General features: G+C 45.8%; 1 protein-coding gene across 2 annotated transcripts in view; it reads left to right on the top strand.

The window, feature by feature from the left end:
- Nucleotides 1–22,520, top strand: part of BLTP3B (bridge-like lipid transfer protein family member 3B) — a 156,772-nt gene that overhangs the window by 115,099 nt on the left and 19,153 nt on the right. The window contains exons 15-18 of one of the 2 annotated variants that reach the window (XM_073621200.1): nt 4,962–5,128; nt 9,571–9,713; nt 9,837–9,987; nt 18,681–18,940. In XM_073621200.1, coding sequence (XP_073477301.1) covers nt 4,962–5,128; nt 9,571–9,713; nt 9,837–9,987; nt 18,681–18,940 — 721 coding nt within the window. Of the gene's footprint in view, nt 1–4,961; nt 5,129–9,570; nt 9,714–9,836; nt 9,988–18,680; nt 18,941–22,520 lie in introns of those variants that run through there. The other variant, XM_073621201.1, reaches the window with a different exon arrangement.

Here is a 22,520-nt window from a genome sequence, read left to right as displayed (position 1 = left end):
CCTAATCTGGCCCGCCAGGCCATTCCATGTGGCCCTTGCACCCAGGCCTTTTTCTTAAGCTGGAAAGTGGCGAAACTTTGTTCTGCCACCTTCTGCTCTTTCCCGTTGCTCCACACTCACCACTGTCACTTGTAAACACAGAGACCAAGTTTACAATGACAGCTGTCCTCTCGGTGGCCCTCCCAGATCCCTGCCTGCTTTACATTCGCTGCAGGGACAAGGGAGATGCAGGTGCATTGTGCATCCCTAGTAAGCTGCATTGTGAAAGTGAAAGAGAGAGAGGTGCGGGGAGGTACTAGAGCCAGGGCAGGTAGGCGAGATGTGGGGAAGCTAAATCCTGCATTCTGTATGTACCGCACTCCTCAACCCTGCACCCTGTACATAGCGCATCCCTCAACCCTTCACCCTATACATTGCGCATCCCTCAACCCTGTACATTGCGCATCCCTCAACCCTGCACCCTGTACATTGCGCATCCCTCAACCCTGCACCCTGTACATAGCGCATCCCTCAACCCTGCATCCTGTACGTAGCGCATCCCTCAACCCTGCATCCTGTACATAGCACATCCCTCAACCCTGCACCCTGTACATAGCGCATCCCTTAACTCTGCACTCTGTACATAGCGCATCCCTTAACTCTGCACTCTGTACATAGCGCATCCCTTAACTCTGCACATAGCGCATCCCTTAACTCTGCACTCTGTACATAGCGCATCCCTTAACTCTGCACTCTGTACATAGCGCATCCCTTAACTCTGTACTCTGTACATAGCGCATCCCTTAACTCTGTACTCTGTACATAGCGCATGCCTGAACTCTGTACTCTGTACATAGCGCATGCCTGAACTCTGCACTCTGTACATAGCGCATGCCTGAACTCTGTACATAGCGCACCCCTGAACTCTGCACTCTGCACATAGCGCACCCCTGCACTCTGCACATAGCGCACCCCTGCACTCTGCACATAGCGCACCCCTGCACTCTGCACATAGCGCACCCCTGCACTCTGCACATAGCGCACCCCTGCACTCTGCACATAGCGCACCCCTGCACTCTGCACATAGCGCACCCCTGCACTCTGCACATAGCGCACCCCTGCACTCTGCACATAGCGCACCCCTGCACTCTGCACATAGCGCACCCCTGCACTCTGCACATAGCGCACCCCTGCACTCTGCACATAGCGCACGCCTGAACTCTGCACATAGCGCACGCCTGAACTCTGCACATAGCGCACGCCTGAACTCTGCACTCTGCACATAGCGCACGCCTGAACTCTGCACTCTGCACATAGCGCACGCCTGAACTCTGCACTCTGCACATAGCGCACGCCTGAACTCTGCACTCTGCACATAGCGCACGCCTGAACTCTGCACTCTGCACATAGCGCACGCCTGAACTCTGCACTCTGCACATAGCGCACGCCTGAACTCTGCACTCTGCACATAGCGCACGCCTGAACTCTGCACATAGCGCACGCCTGAACTCTGCACTCTGCACATAGCGCATCCCTTAACTCTGCACATAGCGCATCCCTTAACTCTGCACTCTGTACATAGCGCATCCCTTAACTCTGTACTCTGTACATAGCGCATGCCTGAACTCTGTACTCTGTACATAGCGCATGCCTGAACTCTGCACTCTGTACATAGCGCATGCCTGAACTCTGTACATAGCGCACCCCTGAACTCTGCACTCTGCACATAGCGCACCCCTGCACTCTGCACATAGCGCACCCCTGCACTCTGCACATAGCGCACCCCTGCACTCTGCACATAGCGCACCCCTGCACTCTGCACATAGCGCACCCCTGCACTCTGCACATAGCGCACCCCTGCACTCTGCACATAGCGCACCCCTGCACTCTGCACATAGCGCACCCCTGCACTCTGCACATAGCGCACCCCTGCACTCTGCACATAGCGCACGCCTGAACTCTGCACATAGCGCACGCCTGAACTCTGCACATAGCGCACGCCTGAACTCTGCACATAGCGCACGCCTGAACTCTGCACTCTGCACATAGCGCACGCCTGAACTCTGCACTCTGCACATAGCGCACGCCTGAACTCTGCACTCTGCACATAGCGCACGCCTGAACTCTGCACTCTGCACATAGCGCACGCCTGAACTCTGCACTCTGCACATAGCGCACGCCTGAACTCTGCACTCTGCACATAGCGCACGCCTGAACTCTGCACTCTGCACATAGCGCACGCCTGAACTCTGCACTCTGCACTCTGCGCACGCCTGAACTCTGCACTCTGCGCACGCCTGAACTCTGCACTCTGCGCACGCCTGAACCCTGCGCATAGCGCACCCCTGCACTCTGCGCATAGCGCACCCCTGCACTCTGCGCATAGCGCACCCCTGCACTCTGCGCATAGCGCACCCCTGCACTCTGCGCATAGCGCACCCCTGCACTCTGCGCATAGCGCACCCCTGCACTCTGCGCATAGCACACCCCTGCACTCTGCGCATAGCACACCCCTGCACTCTGCGCATAGCACACCCCTGCACTCTGCGCATAGCACACCCCTGCACTCTGCGCATAGCACACCCCTGCACTCTGCGCATAGCACACCCCTGCACTCTGCGCATAGCACACCCCTGCACTCTGCGCATAGCACACCCCTGCACTCTGCACTCTGTACATAGCGCACCCCTGAATTTTGCATGTATACACCTCCAAATTCTTAACTCTGTGCATAGGGCCCCCCTGAAACTGCACTCTGTACATAGCACATCCCTGAACTCCACACAACGCACTCCTGGTATTTATTGCCCCTTTAAAGCGGTAGTGCAGTTGGTGAAAAAGATTAATTTCCCTGCAGGGCAATGTCATAATGTGCTAGTATGCACAAACAAAATAGAAGGCAAAGGCACAAAAAAATTCAAAGATTTGAAATCCTTACTTGCATTGTTTTTCTTTTCCATAAATGATTGTATATCACAGCTTACCAATCCTTAAATGTGGTGGCTGCAATCGGTTTTAGTTTTTTTGTTTCCCACCTTGTAATGCAGTCAGTAACACACTTCCTTTCTCAGGGTGTCTGCACCCCACTGGAGGATCAAGGAGATGCCTTTCTAACAGCAGCATTGTCAAAATGGGGAGAGGACATTGTTAGGCTGAAAAAAAAAAAAAAAAAGAAAAAGGAATGGGTTCCTCCAGCTACACAAACGAATTGGATGGAGGGATCCCCCCACCCTGCTGGCACACTGTATTATGACAGTGGCACCCACTGCTCTCAAAATAACACTGATCAGCGGTTGCAGCTGCTGATCGACAAGCATTTTCCAGTATGTCTCTTTGACAGAAACTGATCAGACACTGACCTCATTAGGTTAGTAGGGATGACCGCACACTGATCACAATTCTGCTGAACCAGGTGAATTTTTATCCATCTATGACCATTTTTAGATGCAACAGATTTATATGGGACTTAAGGTGATACTAAAGCTAGAAATTTTTTTTTTACCTTTGTTTAAGCAAAAATCGCTATACATACCTTTCCTGAAGCCGATCTAGTCTGGTCTCCAGCATCAGATGCTGTGTGCAGAAGACAGCCGACAATGGCTGGGAAATGCCTGGAAAGTGCAGTCTCCTATAGACTTACTATGGGGCTTCCGTTGTCGGCTGCTGCTCGTGCACACGCCTACACACAGAGAAACCGCCGCTGACAGCTCAGCGTGGGACCGGACCAGAGTGGCTGCAGAACAGGCAAATACATTGATTTATTATTTACAGGGCTAGATAGATTAGTCTTAGAATGTGGCTGCGAATAGACTTAGGTCATTTTTGGCTGAACTTCTACCATAATGCATTCCTTGCATTAAGGTAAATTACGTGACTCCATAGACACACAGCTTGGGAGGGCACAGACACTGTGTGCCTCCATAGCAAGTGGCTTGCTATGGGGACACACGAAGAAGAGGAGGGGCCAGGATTGCCGACGGGGACCCGAGAAGAGGAGGATCGGGGTGCTCTGTGCAAAACCACTGCACAGAGTAGGTGAGTATAACTTGTTGGATATTTTAATTGAAAACATTTTTTTGACTTTAGTAACACTTTAACACTTTAAAGCTGAACTCCAGCTAACATTTTTTAAGCAGTTACAGCAACATTTTTTGGGGGGGAGATAAAGGTTTTCCTTAAAAGCTGACCATTGTAAGCACCCCTGTCAGTGTTAAATAATATGGCTCAACTCTCTAAAGCCTGGTACACACACCACTAGTTTTTTTTCAGTTCAACCCAAAAAAACTGACCGCTCAGATCGGAGCCACTGTATTAACAATCTGATGTTAATACAGCGATCTCCTCTGCTGAGCTATTATATTCTGACAGGGGGACGACCCTCAGCCTGAACACTCCGGTCATGGAGAAGGTCGCCAGATCTTTTTCGGTCATGAGCCTTTGATAGAAGCCAGCTTCTGTCGGACTGGCCACCGTACACATGGACAAAATGTCGGCCTACATTCGGTCTGTGTGTACTAGGCTTTACTGTCACTTTTGCAAGTCAGCCTGGTCTGTTAAAGGAAGTTAAAAAAAAAAATAACAGACTTATTGAACGGATCACTAGGTGAAAATGAAAAACAAAAGCCTAAAAAAAAACAAAACAAATTCATCCATCACATCTAAGAATTGGTAAACTGCAATATAATAACTTTGTTGTTTTTGGGTTAAATACCATTTAAAAGTGAACGTATATTCTTGTGTTATAATCTTATGCTGTTTTTATATAAAAGGATAGGAAATCACACAAGCTTATTTAGGCTTTCTGTGTCTGGGGAAAAAAAAAAAATATGATTTGGTGGATAGATTTTTTTTTTTAATTTGTTTTTTTTTTATTTTTTCCCTCCTGTAACCCCCTTTTTTGTTTTTCTTTTATTATAATTATGCTTTTTCCGAAGTTACTTGTTTTGATTTTTGAAACCTGGTTTCCATGTATTTTTGTTAAGTGGAATCCCTAAGGATCGCTGTCCGTCCAACCTGCCTACCTTCTCTGTTTCTTACAAGAACATGAAGAGAAGCTCGTCCCAGTTCTCCCTGGACAATATCTCCATAGACAGCAACCTGCTAGAAGAGCACCTGGTGGAGAGCGATGGGAGTGACCCTATGGAGGCTGGTAGGGAAACGTTTGGAACGTCCACTTCTAATCATGGATCATTTCCGTTTTAGTCCTTTAAGGAAAATCTGTCACTTTTAACAGAGTGAAGATTGCCTTATCTTTAGCACTTCTCTGGGAAATACTGACATTGTTTTTTGCAGCACACAAAATTACTTCTTCCCTTGTATTGTGTTAATCTGTCAACGTAAAAAAAAAAAAAAAGCAACTCAGACTGTCCTGCATCATGTAGCACTTTCGTCTCCATCCTTGCTCTCCCTCATTTTATTTCAGTTATTTCAATCATGGAGACTCAGCATCACGTGTGATTATTACCTATTACCATGCAAATGCAGTCTGGCTAGGAATACCTGCCCCTCCAGACTGGCATCCATGCATGAAGGCATGTTGATATTTGAATAACTCATCCCAAGATCCAGCCCACTGCTTGCATTAGGCCTGAAGCCTCTTGAGAGGCATACTGAGGTAGGCATCAAGTCGAAAAGGACTGCAACACGGTGTGCTATGCTCATAGAAATCGTCTTTATTGTAAGTCCATCAAGAGTAAAAGCAGTCCCATACACAGTGCTGACGCGTTTCAGCCCACCAGTTCTTTCTGTGTATGGGATTTCTTTCACTCCTGATGGCGTTACAATAACGGATACTTTTACAAGCATAGCACACAGTGTTGCCGGTCTTTTCGTCTTGAGGCTTGTCTACAACTGTGGTCTGAGCACAAGTGTGGCTCACCTGTCTGCATTGTAAATTTCTGCATTATATACTGCGGCAGGGTGCTGTGATGGTCTCAGAAACAGTGGCGGCTGGTGTTTTGCAGGGGCGGCAACCACCCCCTACCCCTCCTCGGTCAGCTGGGGGTAGGGGGATGGTTATTGATTCACTGTTGTAACACACCGCACTCTCTGCGACCTGAGTCCACCCTATATCGATGCCTATTGGAGCCAATGTCTCTAATCGGTGCTTCAAAAAAAAAAACAGCCCCTCCGCATTGGAATCCATGCGCCAGTGTCCTGAAAGGGGCTGGACGCATGGATAGGGGAGGCGGCGCCCGTGCTCCCTTAATGGACGGGCCGCCCCTGCTCAGAAGTCTATGTACTCTGCTGGCTCCTCCACCAGCCATGATCTGTTTGCGAAGTGTAGAGAAGCACAGAGACCCAGCAATGAAGTCCACTGATCTAAAATAAGCTGTGCTATAAAAAATGAAAAAGTTTTTTAGTTAAAATTTGAATTAGCATTTTGATGAGTGAGGAAAAGGAGGAACCAGGGAAGGAAAAATGTAAGCAGGTTAAACTTCAGCTTTAGGGTCCATGCACACTGGCAATTTTTTTTTTGTGTGCCTCTAGAAGCATCTAATGTTAACCTATGTGTGCACATTAGGTAGTCTAGAGGCGTTTTTTTTCTTAAGCTCAGCGTCTAGAGGCTTAAAAAAACACTTTTGGTTTGCGTATTCGAAAGCATTTTTCTGGCAAAAAAAAAATGCTGAATGCTCCTAAATGATAAGAACACCCCCTTTTTTCCTTCGGTTTTGTTGTAAAAATGCTTATAAACATTAACGCTGCTAGAAGCTGCTAAATGCCGGAACAAAAATGCTAAATGTGATCGTTTTTTATACAGCCTTTTTTGGCAAGGTAACTGGCGTTTTTTTAAGCCAGTGTGTATGGACCCCTATGATGCCCATGCACCAGATAAAAAGATCGACCAAAAATCTGTCAATTGGACCGTTTGTTTGTTTATCGTACAGCTAATGGGCACAAATCCAAAATCAGTTGTGACTTTTTTGAGACCAAAAAAAATCTAACAAAAAGTGTGTAAAACTTCTGCTGAACGAACAATAAATTGAAAGGTTAAAGTAATTGTAAACGATCACCTTGTAAAACAACCCATTTCGTTTAAAATAAAAATGAAAGGCAAAACATTTTTGCATAGATATAAAAAAAAATATAAATACCTTTTTTCACTTTTTTAGAAGTTCCCTCTGTTCCCAGCTGCATAAGAGCTGGGGGGAGGAGAAGCAGCAGTATGCTGGGCTTCCCAGTGAATGACTGTGCAGCGGGGGCATGTCGGGATAAGTTTGATAATTGGAGGAGAGTACACTGCGTTCCCAGCATAGCTAGAGAACTGACTACGGTGTGCTCTCCTGCCTAGCATGGTCGGTTTTTAATAGGGAATCAAGAGGACTAACAGGAACACCAGGGATTTCACATAAAGGAAGCAATACAAAGAGAACAGAATACTTTCTCATACAAGTACATGGTACAGCAGGCACATATCAGGAATATGAAGTGTTGGGATAACAAACGCTTTAATGTGTTTTCTCGCTCGTTAAAAATTGAACTGTTGGTACTGCATTTGTGTGACCCAAAAGCAAAAAAACCCAGAGAAACTGATTCATGTCTATTGAATGATTTATCGTTCGACGTTCGGTCATTAAATGCTGATGTTATCGTTTGCTCTCACGACTGTGTGTTTGTTTTTCGAAAAAACAAGTTCGAACAATTTCTCGACTGGTGTATGGCTAGCATTAAAGATAAAAGCCAGCACCTGAAATTAGCCTCCTACCTCCCCTCTATAGTGTCCCCTGTTTTTTTTGTTTCCATTTACTTGTCCCTCTTCTGAGAAATTCATCTTTTTAGCCTCTGTGACTTCTCAAGGGCTGAAAAAAATCCTCTAGCCATGAACGCTAGGAGTAGGGATCAACAAGGCTGTCTTATGTCATTTCCAGCAAATTATGGCATCTGGCAAAACTATGTTTCCCATGAGTCCTGTGACCACAGATTGCACAGGCTCACAAGTGTGTGGACAGTGATGGGGGAGAAGACCACTCCCCAGTCTTCTCCAGTAGTGTACACAACACTGGAAAAGTTCACAGGCACACTTGTTGCAATAAAAATCAGACACAGAAATAATACATTACTAAAAGCAGGGAGAACAAACGTTGCAGTATTCTCCATGCTGCTGCACACCTCTCTGATCTAAACAACTACCGTGTTTCCCCGAAAATAAGCCCTACTGTGATTTTCAGGGAGGGCTGCAATATAAGCCTTACCCCAAAAATAAGCCCTAGTTTAAAGTGGTTGTAAAATCCTAAAATGCACTGTATTACAGCATTATATAATGTAAACTGTGTATGTTTCTGTAATCTATTTGTGATAAATACCTTCGATATAGCGCCGCTCAGCTGACCTCATGCTGCTCTCCTCCTCTTCTCCCAGCTGTCAGCGGGGGATTTTGCCCCCCACCCCCTGCATTGCTCGGAGCGGGGAAGAGAAGTCCAGCAGGTCACAGAAAGAGGGTATTTATCACAAATAGATTACAGAAACACGCACAGTTTATATTATAGAATACTATAATACAGTGCATTCTAGGATTTTACAAGCACTTTTACTCCGTTCCACTGGGGATTCCTGACAGGCAGGGAGAGAGAGGGGGAAAAAAGACTGCACATGGCATGATAAGACCTACCCCGAAAATAAGCTCTACTGGGTCTTTTGTTGCCAAAATTATTATAAGACCCAGGCTTATTTTCTGGGAAACAGGGTAAGAGATGTGGACAACAAGTTATGGAGAAGGGTAGGGGTAGAAATAGCAAAGCTAATACTGGGCTGAGGTGAGCAGGCTTGGCTTTGATAGGAAGGGGGAGAATAATAAAAAGCATCCTGCAGTCAAGGTGATGAGACCAGAGACAGATGCAGCCATAGATCCAATCAGACTCCTACCACAGTCCAGGCATCACTAACTCTGTGTGGACTGGCTGCAGATCCTGTAAATGTCATGCAACACAGTATAGCATAAACGTATGGTATTGGTCTTGAATACCAAGGACGTAAGGTGGAAGGGGCAATCAGGATGCTGGGAGCTTTTGCCGCCTAGGGTTCACAACAACCTAGGAGGCTAGGTGACACGAGCACATTTTTACATGCATGTATGCAGGATTATGCTGCTAGCAAGATTTGAGCCATGTGCATCAGCCCTAATAGTAACTACCTGTGGGTGAGAAGCTGAGCGTGCAGAGCCAAGGCAAAAACTAAAGAAAAAAGCTCTCAACCCAGGCAAAATGCATATGTGCTGTACGGAAAGTTGGTGCTGCAGCTTCGGCTCCTGCAAGATGTTACAGAATGCTGGAGAACTAGGCAGCGGTAAATTACCGCTGCTTGATAAACGGACAACTAAGAGAGCTATTGTTTAATAATTGATTGTCATGTATAAACTGCATTACCTGGCTTAGCTAGTCAAGTAGCCAGTGATGCAACATCAGTCACATGGTTTCCACCAAAGGTGAGGACCAGATTTTAGGCAGAGCTGCTGATTAACTAGCTTTGTCCTCTTATGTAGTATACATGACTAAAGCCTTGGCTGCACCATCAGTATTTTCTCTGAGATGTGCCAATGTTTTTTTTTTTTTTTTAACTGACTTTTGAGAACATTTTTTTATTTCATTGCATCAGGGCTGGAAGACTTCTCTTCCTTGAACTATCAGTCCACAGTGGACACAGCCAGCGTGGAACTGAGGAATGAAGAGTACTGCGTTTCCTCACCGGACGTTGGCAGTGCTGCTGATGAAAGCACCCATGACTCTAAGCAAGAGCTGGTAGGTGTCCATGGCTTAGGCCTCTTTTCCAGCTTACCTTACTGTCCTCCTAGTGTCCCTTGCAAAGCAAGAGTATACATAGGTTACTTTGATGCCTAGATAACCTTTGTTTGTTCCCTGCAGATGTCCGTTGTAGTATTTAAAATAAGTGGAGTGAACGGCGCAATTGATATTAAGGGAGAAGATGTCACCATTTGCCTTCAAGTGAATCAAGTGGTTCCAAAACAGCTTGGGAATGTCAGCGTTTGGCAATACCTCAACAACCGGAGCATGGGTAAGAGAATTTTTTCATATATATTTATGTAATATCACCATTGATTTTCCAGCTGATGAAGACTTGAGTGATCCGGTGGCCAGGCTATGGACAGTCAACATTTACATTTTCTTAACCAGATGCACTTTAAATGAGCTTTAAAATAAGACCTGGCTACAAGATCAAATTAAAGTGGAATCCCTAAGGTTACATTTACGACAGCAATTAGGGCCAGTGTGAATTGTAGGGACAGAAAGATTCTAATTCTTGCTGCATCTCTGAGTGGCTAGGTGCAGTTGCAATAGTGCTGTTCACTATTATGATGGGTCACCAGCAACCGCAGCTATTTGTGGCTCTCTGCTTAGCCAGAAATTACCGGCAATGATCGCTGCTGGATGCACACAAAGTGCATCCAGCAGCGATCACCACAGGCAGAGGCGGCTCTAGGCTTTGTGAGGCTTTAGGCAAATTTTACACATGAGGCCCCACTCACGCCCATAATGGGGAAAAAAATTCAAGCAATAAAAATGGCTGCAGAAAGATGCACGGATCTAGCACACACTTCATCAGCACCACCACTTCCAGGGCACCCTCCTCACCCATCAGACATATGCAGCCAATAAAACATCTGGGACCCAGCAAGGTGGCAACCTACCCCTCTAAGAATTTCCCATGCCTTGGGAGGAAGGAGAATGGGGGAATCCCAACACAGTGCAGAGAGAGACAGGCATAGAGAGAGGGGAGAGAGAGGGGGGAGGGGTGGGAAATAAGGGTAGAGAGGGGGTAGAGATGGGTTAGAGAGGGGGGAAGGGAGAGAGAAGGGAAGAGAGGGAGAGAGAGTGAGGAGAGAGAGGGAGGGGGAGAGAGGGGGGAGAGAGAGAGGGGGAGAGAGAAAGTGGGGAGAGAGGGAGGAATAGAGGGAGTGAGTGGGGGTGGGAGAGACTGGGGATGACACAGAGGAGGGAGGTGAGAAAGAGAGGGGGTGAGGGAGAGAGAGAAGGGTTGTGGAAGAGAGGGGTGGCGCAAGAGAGAAAGAGACAAGGGGTGGGAGAGAAGGGAAGAGAAGGGGGGGGAGAGAGAGGGGAGGGAGAGAGAGGAGAGGGGGAGAGAGAGGGAGGGAGAGAGAGAGGGAGTGAGTGGTGGGAAGGGGTGAGTGGGGTGAGAGAGACTGGGGGTAACACAGAGGAGGGAGGTGAGAAAGAGAGGAGGTGAGGGAGAGAGAGAAGGGTTGTGGAAGAGAGGGGTGGTGCGAGAGAGAAAGAGACGAGGGGTGGAAGAGAGGGGGAGAGAGAAAGAGGGAGGGGAGAGGGAGGGGGGAGAGAGGGGAGAGAGAGAGGGAGGGGGGAGAGAGAGAGGGAGGGAGTGGTGGGAAGGGGTGAGTGGGGGTGAGAGAGAGACTGGGGGTGACACAGAGGAGGGAGGTGAGAAACAGAGGGGGTGAGGGAGAGAGAGAAGGGTTGTGGAAGAGAGTGGTGGTGCGAGAGAGAAAGAGACGAGAGGTGGAAGAGAGGGGGAGAGAGAGGGGGAGAGGGAGAGAGAGAGAGGAGAGAGAGGTTGGAGAGAGAGAGGGAGGGAGTGGTGGGAAGGGGTGAGAGAGACTGGGGGTGACACAGAGGAGGGAGGTGAGAAAGAGAAGGGGTGAGGGAGAGAGAGAAGGGTTGTGGAAGAGAGTGGTGGTGCGAGAGAGAAAGAGACGAGAGGGGGAGAGAGAGGGGGGAGGGGGGAGGGAGGGGGGAGGAGAGGGGGAGAGGGAGAGAGAGGGGAAAGAGAGAGAGGGGGTGAGTGGTGGGAAGGGGTGAGTGGGGGTGAGAGAGACTGGGGGTGACACAGAGGAGGGAGGTGAGAAAGAGAGGGGTGGTACGAGGGAGAGAGGGAGGAGTGCGAGAAAGGAGGGTGACATAAAGAGGGAGGGGGGAGAGAGAGATAGGAGAAGGTTAGAAATAGGTAGGTGAGGGAAAGGGGGGGGGGGGGGTGAGAGAGATCCCTAGCCCTGTCCCTGTCTGCAGACCCTCCTGTGTTCCATGTCCCAGTCTGTGAGAGCACTGGGCAGGAGCAGGAGCAGGAGAGGGGGGCAAAGAACAGGGAGGAGCTGAAGAGGGGTGTGGGGGCAGAAAGCACTGGGGAAGATGGAGAGCATAGGAGGGGTGGGGGCTGGAGAGCGCGGGGGAGCTTGAGAGGAGGGGAGTCCGAAAGAATGCGAGTGGAAAGCAGGGGGATGGAGAGCACTGGGGGAGGAGCCAGGGAGCACAATGTGGGGCCAGAGAGCATGGGGGGAAGCCAGGGAGCACAAGGAGAGCAGAAGAAGTTAGATAGGAGGAGCGGTGGGCGGCTGCATATAGTGGAATTGAACTTTTTATATTCCTCCTGCAGCCACTGAATGCTCACTTCTCTCCTTCCTGCAGATGATTCAGCAGCAGCAGGAGGAATATAGAAAGATCAATTACACTATATGCCGCCGCCCACCGCTCCTCCTATCCAGGCACACAGGAAGGCTGCACGGATGCTCACCTTCTCTCTGGTCGGTCAGTCACGGGGCAGCTCAGCTGGAGGCAGGTGCGGAGAAGTCTGGTGAGCGCAGGCTGAAGGAGCAGCCTAGCTGCGACTCCCACATGGACATGCCGCCGCCCGCACACACGCCTTGTAGAGATGGCATCTGGAGCCGGGTGCTGTCATCTGGACACTGCCGCCACCTAGAGGCCTCAACTGTCCCGCTGTCCGCACCTGCTGCCACCGGTCCGGGATTTAACCGCTCCGTGCTGGGGCCGCTATTGCTCGGGCAGTACCCGATTTGTCAGTCAGCCCCTGAGCCACAGAGCCCCAGCGGGGGTAGGCGGAGCCACCGGCTTTGACATCAGTGATTGAGCACAAGCAAATTAGGCGGCCGCGAGGCCCCTGTCAGTGCGGGGCCTTAGGCGGCCGCCTAATTAGAGAGCCGCCTCTGACCACAGGTAATTGGCTTTGAGGACAGCCTGACCCGAAGAACTCCTCTGTTCTTTAGGTCAGGCTTCTGCTGAATGAATAAAGAAAAACCTTGCGAGCCACAATGATTTCATGCCTCAAGAGTGGGGAACATCTAGCTGCCTGCATTGAACACGTTTCATATACCGTGCGTCACTATAGAAAAAATATATATAAATACGCTGCGCTAAAGTGTAAAATGTCAATGTTATAAAATATGTGTCTCAAATAATAATCCAAATAACGATAGTGAGGATGATATATACGTGGCTCGCTGAAAAGTGCTATTTGAATAGTGTTTGCTACATCAGCGCAAAATTTACAAGTAAATCAGCAAATATCCATAAAATATGAATCAGTATAACATAAAGTGCAACGTGCAGAATAGTCTACTAGATGTAATTACATCAGTGCAAAATTTGCAAATTAATCAGCTAGTGCCAAATTACATAATGAATCAATGAAAAATCAAAATACATAATAAATCAATAAGACAAAGTGCAACGTGCAAATAATAAACCACAGTAAATATAATATGTGCAAAATTCAAAAAGGTGCCAAGTACCACACAATAGGTGTAAATATATAATCCAAAAAGCAATAAAGTAAGTGATCAGTGAATTTAATATACAATATTATAAGTGTATGAAAAAAATCAGTAATAAAAATGTCCATAGAAAAAATCCAGCATGCTCCAAATATTCTTAGTGCTCAAGAAACCATGCTCAAGTGTCATCCAGTGACCCCCCCCCCCCCCGGGAAAGCGTGTGACTCAGCTGTGATACTGAGTCTAAACACGCTTAGGAGCCATCCCACGGCTCAGTGATGGTATCCAGGTGCACAGCATCAGCAGCAGCTCCACAAGTATAGGAAATAAAAGAAAAGGCTGGATAGTATAGTATCATTTAAAAAAGTTTATTGAAGTAAAAACACTCCCCACAATGGGGTACTCACAAATTCGGGGTGCGTGAGTGCACCAACCTAGCAATAGCCTCCAGATAATGAGTGTCATAGAGGGTAAAGCATCACAGCGAGATGAACAGCTGAATGTTGGAATATTTTGGCTGTGGTTTACCTGCAAGAACATAAGATGTTGGCTTTGATGTTGGTTCATTATGTTCACATTCCAGTACATCCCACTGGTTTTCAGTTTGAGATCAGGGCTTTGGTTCTAAGTCACTCTGGCTCCAGACGTTCTCTTCAAGTCCACTAGGTGGCACTCCAGGCTAAGCTATCTTCCTAAATCTTCACATAGAAAATGAGAGAAGAACTGCAGGCATACAATTAAATACATATTAAGGCACCATGCTGGTAGAAGGCACCATTCAGCCCTGCTGCCAGTAGCTTGGATCTCATGCACGAGGGCTTAATGCCCAGTGTGCATAAAGCCTTAAAGTACATGTGTGTGAACTATTCTACCTGCCAAACGACGTGTAATTGTCCGTCATGCTACAGAATTACTTGTACAGCAGAGACCTGCAGTTGAAAAATGCCTTGTAGGCTGAGATTTAGAAAGCTTTGGGTCATAGAAAGTATTCAGGATAAGATTTCTCTTTTTTTTTTTTTTTTAATGTTATATTTTTATATTCACATACAAAGTAAAATGTCTAGCAAAAGTATCATTTAAAGGGGTTGGGACAAACTAGAACACTGCCGGGGGGTTACTTTTTATTCCTAATGTCTGTTTATTTTTTTGAGTTCTTTATTTTAACAAAAGATCAGTATAAAGAGAACGAACTGTACAAGCAGAGGTAGCAGAAAGTTCCAAAGCTCCAGTATAGACAGCCTTGGGCACATCTTTAACAGAGTACCAGTAAATGTGTACCCTACCTAGGGGTTCAAATCTATGACTCCACGTTTGGAGAGGTGCTTGGCAACTCTGGAGGTGGCGCAGGGGGTAAAGTGTCAGTTGTGAAAAATGCTCAATTTGCACATTTACAGGTGTTTCTACTGAAATCTGTGGGGCCAAAAACGCCAAAATCTGCGTCAAAAGTAGTTCATGCTGCTTTGGGAATGCCATGTGTTCGTATTTATTGAACTACATGGGATTTTTTTTGGGGGGGGGGGGGTAAAGAGAAAGGAAAGGAGGGGGCATCCACTCAAGACTGGATAGTCGCCTATGTTTATTTTTTCAAACATTTGCTGCAAATGCTCAGGCACCCTGTACTGTAAGAACCCATTCACACCTAGGGTCATGGCTTTAAATCCCAGGTAGGGTACACAGGTAAATCAATTGAAATATGCTTCCAAAACACTTGTGTGCAAAAGCGTTCAAATAAAAATGCCTGAAAATCGCTGTGCTCAGGTGTAAAGGCATTCTTATAGTTCTTCCCAGATCCTTTTTTACATCTTCTTCTCCGAGTGCCCCCATAGCAAGCCCTGTGCAATGGTGGTACCCATACAGGCACACTCCTGAGCCGGGCTGTGTGCGTCCATGGACACACACAGCATGACTCAGCCATGCCCCCACTCCCTCCTCATAGGATTTGATTGACAGCAGCAGGAGCCAATGGCTCCACTGCTGCCTGTGTGTTCTGTAAGAAGACAAAAAAAGGAGAGAAGAGATGCATCAAGGCACATCACTGAATCAAGAGAGGCAAGTATTTAGGGATGAACAAGCAGTGGGGTGTTTTTTACATTAAAGCTGGAAATGCATTAATGTTTTAAAACACCTAGCCTTTAGAACCACTTCAAAGGTGATCTCCTGGCATGTTCAAAATCTACCTCCCTGCCTCCCTGCCTCCCCGGTAGATCATGTCCTAGCAGCAGCATCTTTTTTTTTTTTTTTTTTTTTTTTTTTTTTTATAGCTTGTTCCTATTGCAAGAATCAGCATTTATTACTAGAATTTGGGAGGACTCTTGACTTCCAATGTGTGGGAGGACTCTTGACTCCGTGGGAGGACTCTTGACTCCCAATGTGTGGGAAGGACTCTTGACTCCCAATGTGTGGGAAGGACTCTTGGGAGTCAAGTTAGCAGCCCCCATGCAAGACTTCTACTCACCTGTCCCCAATTTGATGGGATATCGCTTAGGAAGCCTCCAAGCTGCTTGTCAATATCGCCTGCACTGTACAATCTCCATTCAATCCTATGGGAGTTTGTTCTCCACTGGAACATAAAGATTCTAAAAATAAGTGACCCGAAACCGCCAGCGTTTTCCTTAGTACAAGATTTTTTTTTAAACTTAAAGCTCCAGATGTGATCTTGTATTATCGGTAGGGGAGGGGTGAGATTTAATCTCCCAGCCTGTGCAATGAGCGGTTTTTGGGTCTAGTAAATCCAGGGAGAAATTGCACAGTCCTGAGGAATTACAGCTTTGTGAAAACAATTGCCTTATTTTAATCTGTGAAAAAACTGCCTTAGACGCCTATTGTGAGGGATTATGGGAAAAGCATATTCACAGCCATCTGTCTGTACAAGCAGAGAGAGCTGATGGCTTTCACCGCAAGGCTCATTCTGTAAGTACACAAGCACAGCTTTCACGTAAAGATACAGAACACAGCCTAGTCACCCCCACCAACCAATCAGATTTAGGTTTTCAACAGTGGTTTGTCAAGTAAAAGGTGACTGTGACAGGTTCCTGCAATTTGTAATTGTTAAAGTCTGTAAAGTATAAAGAATGTCATTGTCCTCGCTCTGGAAATCCTGTTTTCTGGCTACCATTCTGAAATAACAAGGTCACTGTTTTTTAAGTAACTGACCTGAAGCAAGCTTGCAGCAGATGAAGTCAGGGCTTCTGATTTGCATGCCTGTGTCCGGATGCAAAAAGTTCTGAAGTCATTACATTAGCATGATGGCCAGGGAATTAGTATTTTCAGAGGGAGAGACCTACCTTTCTGCCATGTCGCAGTGTTGGCATTTGCTGATTGGCCACTAAGGTACGCAGCTCTCTTAGGAGTGGGGAGATGGTGCCAGTCCTGGTGACTGGCTACACAGGTACTGAGCTCTTTTGGGGGTGGGGGTGGGGGGGGGGGAGAATGCCAACTCTGGTGATTGGCTGTTCAGGTACCAAGCTCTTGGGGGCAGGGAAGGAGTGCCAGCCCTGATAATTGGCTACTCAGGTACCGAGCTCTCTTGGAGGTAAGGAGGGAGTGCCAGCTCTGGTGATTGGCTGCTCAGGTACCCAGCTCCTTTGGTGTGGGGAGAGGGTGACAACTCTGGTGTTTGGCTGCTCAGGTACCAAGCTTCCTTGAAGGTGAGGGAGAGATTGCAAGCCCAGGTGATTGGCTGCTCAGTTACTAAGCTCTTGAGTGTGGGGAGATAGAATGACAGCCAGAAAACTTGTATTTTCAGAGGGAGTGACTCGCCTTTCTTCCATGTGGCAGTGCTGGAGCTTGGTGACTAAGGTACTCGGCTCCCTTGGGGGACAGGCAGAGTGTACCAGCCCAGGGGATTGGCTGCTTAAGTACTGAGCTCCCTTGGGGGTGAGGAGAGAGCCCCAGTCTTGGTTATTGTCTGTTCAGGTACTGAGCTGAGATGGTGCCAGTCCTGGTGACTGGGCTGTTCAGATACCAAGCTCTTTTGGGGATGGGAGCGAGAATGCCAACTCTGGTGATTGGCTGTTCAGGTACCAAGCTCTTGTGGGCAGGGAGAGAGCGCCAGCCCTGGTGTTTAGTTGCTCAGACACCAGCCACTCTTGGGTAAGGACTTCTGCCTTTGCTCTCCATAGCTGGAGTGCCAGGGGAAAAAAGGGAAAGTATGATTTTGAGCTTAATTTTAAGTTTACTTTGGTGTTATTTTTTTTTCCCCCATCTGTCCTTGTGTGGGTGACAATTAAACTTTGACTAATCCCTTCAATCCTGGTTATAATGGTCACCAGGAGACGTAGAGAGGGTGAATCTAGATAGCACAGATGGCAGTAAAAACCATATAGGTTCTAACCTTTCCCTACTCTGTTCAAAAAAAAAAAAAAGTTCAGACTTTAGATGCATTTCAAGGTTGATAATACGGTTTAGGTGTCACGACCAGCCAATTTTTAGAAACCTAAAAGTAACTTACTGAATGTGCTGGTCTAATTAAATAGCAGGATATTGTTCTAAAATGAGAAAAATGTTAAAATAACTAAATGCAGTCAATTAGCACTTTCCCTGCAGTGGCAGAGCAGCCAATTTGCAAGTTGACATGATGTGTTTACGCGTACCCCTTACTATACATTCATGCAGACTGACAGACTGGTAAGCTTGCATTGCGTGATGGGAAATGAGCTTATTCCGGGTTCTGTTCTACTCTGTTTTGACATGATAAGAAGAGGAGTGACCACACAGAAGCACAAAAATTTTTACTTATTTCTTAATAGACACAAAAGTACTAACCGCATGTTTAGTTAACATTGCATATTTTTTTCATAAAACAGATAATAAAACTTACATTTGCTATTTTTTTTCTTTAAAAAAAAAAAAAAAAATTCCTTCACTGCATTTACTTTTATAAGTGTCCCCTGGCCGCGCTGACACACTCTCCGCTTAATATGTTCCCCCTGTGCTGCGGGGACCTATGTAGTCGCCTCTACATGTGTGTTCCTGCTCTGGTACTACCAAGCGCCACGTACACAGACAGCGCAAGAGGGACACGCAGAAAGCTGCACCTCTCCTCCTCTTCCACAACAATGATTGACATTGGCTGGTATCCCTCTTGTGCCGCCCGTGTGTGCAGTGCTCAGAACGCTGCCTGTACAGTTGTTGATCTGAAGTATCATATACATTTTAGTTTTGTTAGAGGGCTTACAAATATCAATTGTTCTCTGTTTTCTCAATCCAGGTTCTGATCAAAAGTCCTCATCCGTAGAAGAGAAAGAATCGTCTCCTGAAATCAGCCTGAGGCTAGAGACTGGCCCTAGTGCTAAGCGGTATTCTTTATTAGCAGCAGAGAACGGGTTCCTACAGTGCCAAGTGACAGATTTTACCTCAGAGTTCCTCACCTCTACCCTGGCAAACATCCGCCATTTTGTGGAAGACGACTCTGTGGCTGAAGTCATGCCAATGAAGATTAAGGTTCAGAGAGTCAGGCTACATTTAAAGGTTAATTGAAAATAAAATGGCTGCTACTTCCAACAGTACATTACAGAGAAATTCTGGTGTATATTTAGTAACAACATACGGTACCTGTGTAAAATTTACCAAAAAGTTGTTTTTTAGGACTTGCACTGTTTTTTTTTTTTATATGACTGTTTTGTCTTATTTTTTTCACGAGGGCACTGCAGATATATAAACTGTCCCTCTAATGACTTTTTTACATTTTAGGCCCAGTCACACTTATGCAGTAGCAAAACTTGTGTTGCATCCGTTTGATGCAGTGCTATTCATTCTGATGTACAGTATGTCAGCAAGGTTCCTGGCGGTTCTGTTCATTCTGAATGGCATCTCAACGCACCTTGCTAGCAGACATGCAATGCAGTACATGGCAATGCACTAACAGTACACACGCCTTGTTTGGTGCATTAGGCAGCTCATTCAAATGAATGGGCTGCCTTTTCACAACGCTTGTGTGAATAGACCGTAAAATTGTCTTTTTTTGCAACCCCACAGAGCAGCTGCTAAGATGAAAGATGCACTCCAGGCAAACCGCTAAATACAGATATGAAATACATATAGGGGAGCTGTTTAACTTGAAGGGATTTGTATTTATGTCCATCCAGTCCTGAGATCCACACAGCTCTGCCCCACTGCACAGCCCTGTCTGACAAGGGAGCAAATCAGATTTTTCTGTACTGCAGCTCATTTTTTAGGTCTGTCCCCAGCCCAGTGATTAGACAGTAAAATGAGAAGCAGATAGTCTATTTAATTCTGCTCTGTCCTTCTTTTAGCATGTCCTTTGTTGGCTCATGAGCTTTGCAGCACAGCTGATTTTTGCTCTTTGTGCTGCTTCTCCTTTTTTCCAGTCTGCATTCTGCTATACAGTGGACTGTAGGAGGCTGATACCTGGTCAAAACCCTTACACTGCTTACTTGCGTTAAAAAAAAAAAACATTTAATGATGTAATAATGATTACAAAGCTGCATTAATGAGTGTCTTTATATATGCCAGGAATTTAGAGACTTAACCAGACAGAGAGGCTTTTGTGTTCTTTCAGCCTTTGGCAGAGCACCTAGAGAAAACAATCACTTTTCTGAAGCATTAAGGAGGAATAAGAATAGGATGTATGCATACTGAGTAGGGTTGCACTGATACTAATATCGGTATCAGTGCAGATACTGAGTATTTGATCAAGTATCAGTACTCGTGCAAATGCACCGATACCTGAAACCGATACTTTCAGGCTCAGTTCTTTGAGCTGTCAGTGGGTCTCCCCAGTGTTAAAGAAGTCCGGTAATTGGAGCTATCAAAAAAAAGAAAAAGCAGCTGGCAATGTTTATTAACAACATTGCTCAGCCCTGAAACACTAAAATAAAAAGAAGCGCTAGACTATAATATAACTAAGGAAAATAAAACATACATAAGTCCATGTATAGGGTATTGATAGAACAATGTGGTAAAAAAATAATAAGTCCAAAATGAAGGAATAGTGAATGAATCAAGTGTTAACTCATGTCCATACATTGGAAGCAGGACGGAGATGGATGGTTGGAGACCCAAAGGGACTGGTGAGTGTAGTGTAGATCCGTAGGGCTGAGCTGGCATCAATGATATTAAACATCCAATAAATAAAAGAGATGGGTACTCTTACCGAAAGAGGTGAACTCCCCTGTCAGCGACATGGAGTCAATCAGGCAATGAGCCCCATCAGGCTAGGAAAGGAAATCCAGAGTGTTGAAACAGGCAAGATAAACTTCCGGCAACAGGAACGCCAAGGAACACACGATAGGTGCCAAGGATGGAGGTTTCAAAGTGTAGAATGGCAAAGCAGCACTGGTCATCCAAAAGGAAGATACTCTTGTCCGGAGATTTATGTAAGAGAAAAAATCACCGCTTCCGCATAGTGCAGATAAAAACAGGGGGATTTTTATTGCTAAAAAGCCACGAACAATAAAATAGTGATCACAAAATTAATAACAAAGGCAGCATGGAGTAAGGGTACCGCCCAACGCGTTTCGACCCAATGGTCTTCAACCATTGGGTTGAAGCGCGTCAGACGGTAACCCTTAGAATTTCATCCTTAGTTGTTTGTCACAACTTATGCTGCTGCTTACTCACTTTTGCTCTTTATAGAGTGTTTTTTTTTTACTCATTGTTTTAAAATAAAAAGAAACATTGTTTCTTTTTGTATATTTCTGTTTCTTCATCTGCAAATGTTCCTCTGTTTAACCCCTTAACTTACTCTAATCGGCCTTAATTAACTCCCTATTCTCCTCCATTTAATTATTATTTTCCTGCTTTTCTTCTTTTGTTCACGTCTATTTTATTAACGATAAACAATTCAAACTTTTTGATTTTGTTTGCTTTTGTTAGTGAATATTTTTACACATATATATTAACATATATTTACACATTTCACATTGATAAAGCGCTAAATTAAAAAAAAAAAGAAGCAATTTATTTCATTTGTAAATAACTTTTCAATGCTTTGTACCATTGCTGACAGCTGAAGTTAAAACAAAACAGTTGCGGTAGGTATCGGTAATTGGTATCGGCGAATACTGAAAAAAAAAGTATCAGTACTTGTATCCATTGTAAAAAAAAAAATGGTATCAGTGCATCCCTAATACTGAGCAAATATGACAGCCCTGGAATGCTATGCCGCTTAAAGGTAGTATGTTTATAATTGAGCGCTGCAACTAAAAGCAGGCACCAACTGATGTCTACACATACACATTAAGGCCCAAAGCTACACCTGACCCTCATGCCATTCCCAAACTATGGGCATGAATATGTTTTGCACACAACATAAAAAAAAATGCCCCTGGGACCTTTAAAGAGTACACTTAAAACGTGCCAAGTAAAATTTATAAATGATTTATTAACACACATTTAAAAACAACATATAATACAGAAAAAAGAAAATGTATTGGACATCAACATATTAGTAAATTTTCCATTCATGTAATAAACCTTTCCATGAGACCTGGATATGTCATGAAAATGACTGCCAACAGTCTGGGACAGCTGTGCATGAATATGAATCCATAAAGACATGGATGAGCGAGTTTGGGGTGGAGAAACTTGACTGGCCTGGACAGAGTCTGATCTCAGCCCAATAGAACACCTTTGGGATGAATTAGAGTGGAGACTGTGAGCCAGGCCTTCTCGTCCACATCAGTGCCTGACCTCACAAATGCGCTTCTGGAAGAATGGTCAAATATTCCCATAGACACACTCCTAAACCTTGTGGACAGCCTTCCCATCATTGTTGAAGCTGTTATAGCTGCAAAGGGTGGGCCAACTCAATATTGAACCCTACGGACTAAGACTGGGCTGCCAATAAAGTTCATGTGCATGTAAAAGCAGGCGTCCCAATACTTTTGACAATATAGTGTATATGTTAATGTTACCTGCAAAATTATTTGTAATTTTGTTTGGCCCATCCTGTGATTCCAATACACTGCCAGACCGCAGAGCCGCATTCCTGACCTTCAGTGCATTTAAGCAGCATGGTCCAGTCAAGGTGCTGCCCCCTACAGTAATAAAGCCATCCCTGTGCTACCCTCTCCAATAAACATATTCA

The sequence above is a fragment of the Aquarana catesbeiana genome, linkage group LG03 (assembly GCF_042186555.1).
Source record: "Aquarana catesbeiana isolate 2022-GZ linkage group LG03, ASM4218655v1, whole genome shotgun sequence".
Taxonomy (NCBI): domain Eukaryota; kingdom Metazoa; phylum Chordata; class Amphibia; order Anura; family Ranidae; genus Aquarana; species Aquarana catesbeiana.
Note: the sequence above shows the minus strand (reverse complement) of the source record. Positions and strands in the feature narration are given on the sequence as shown.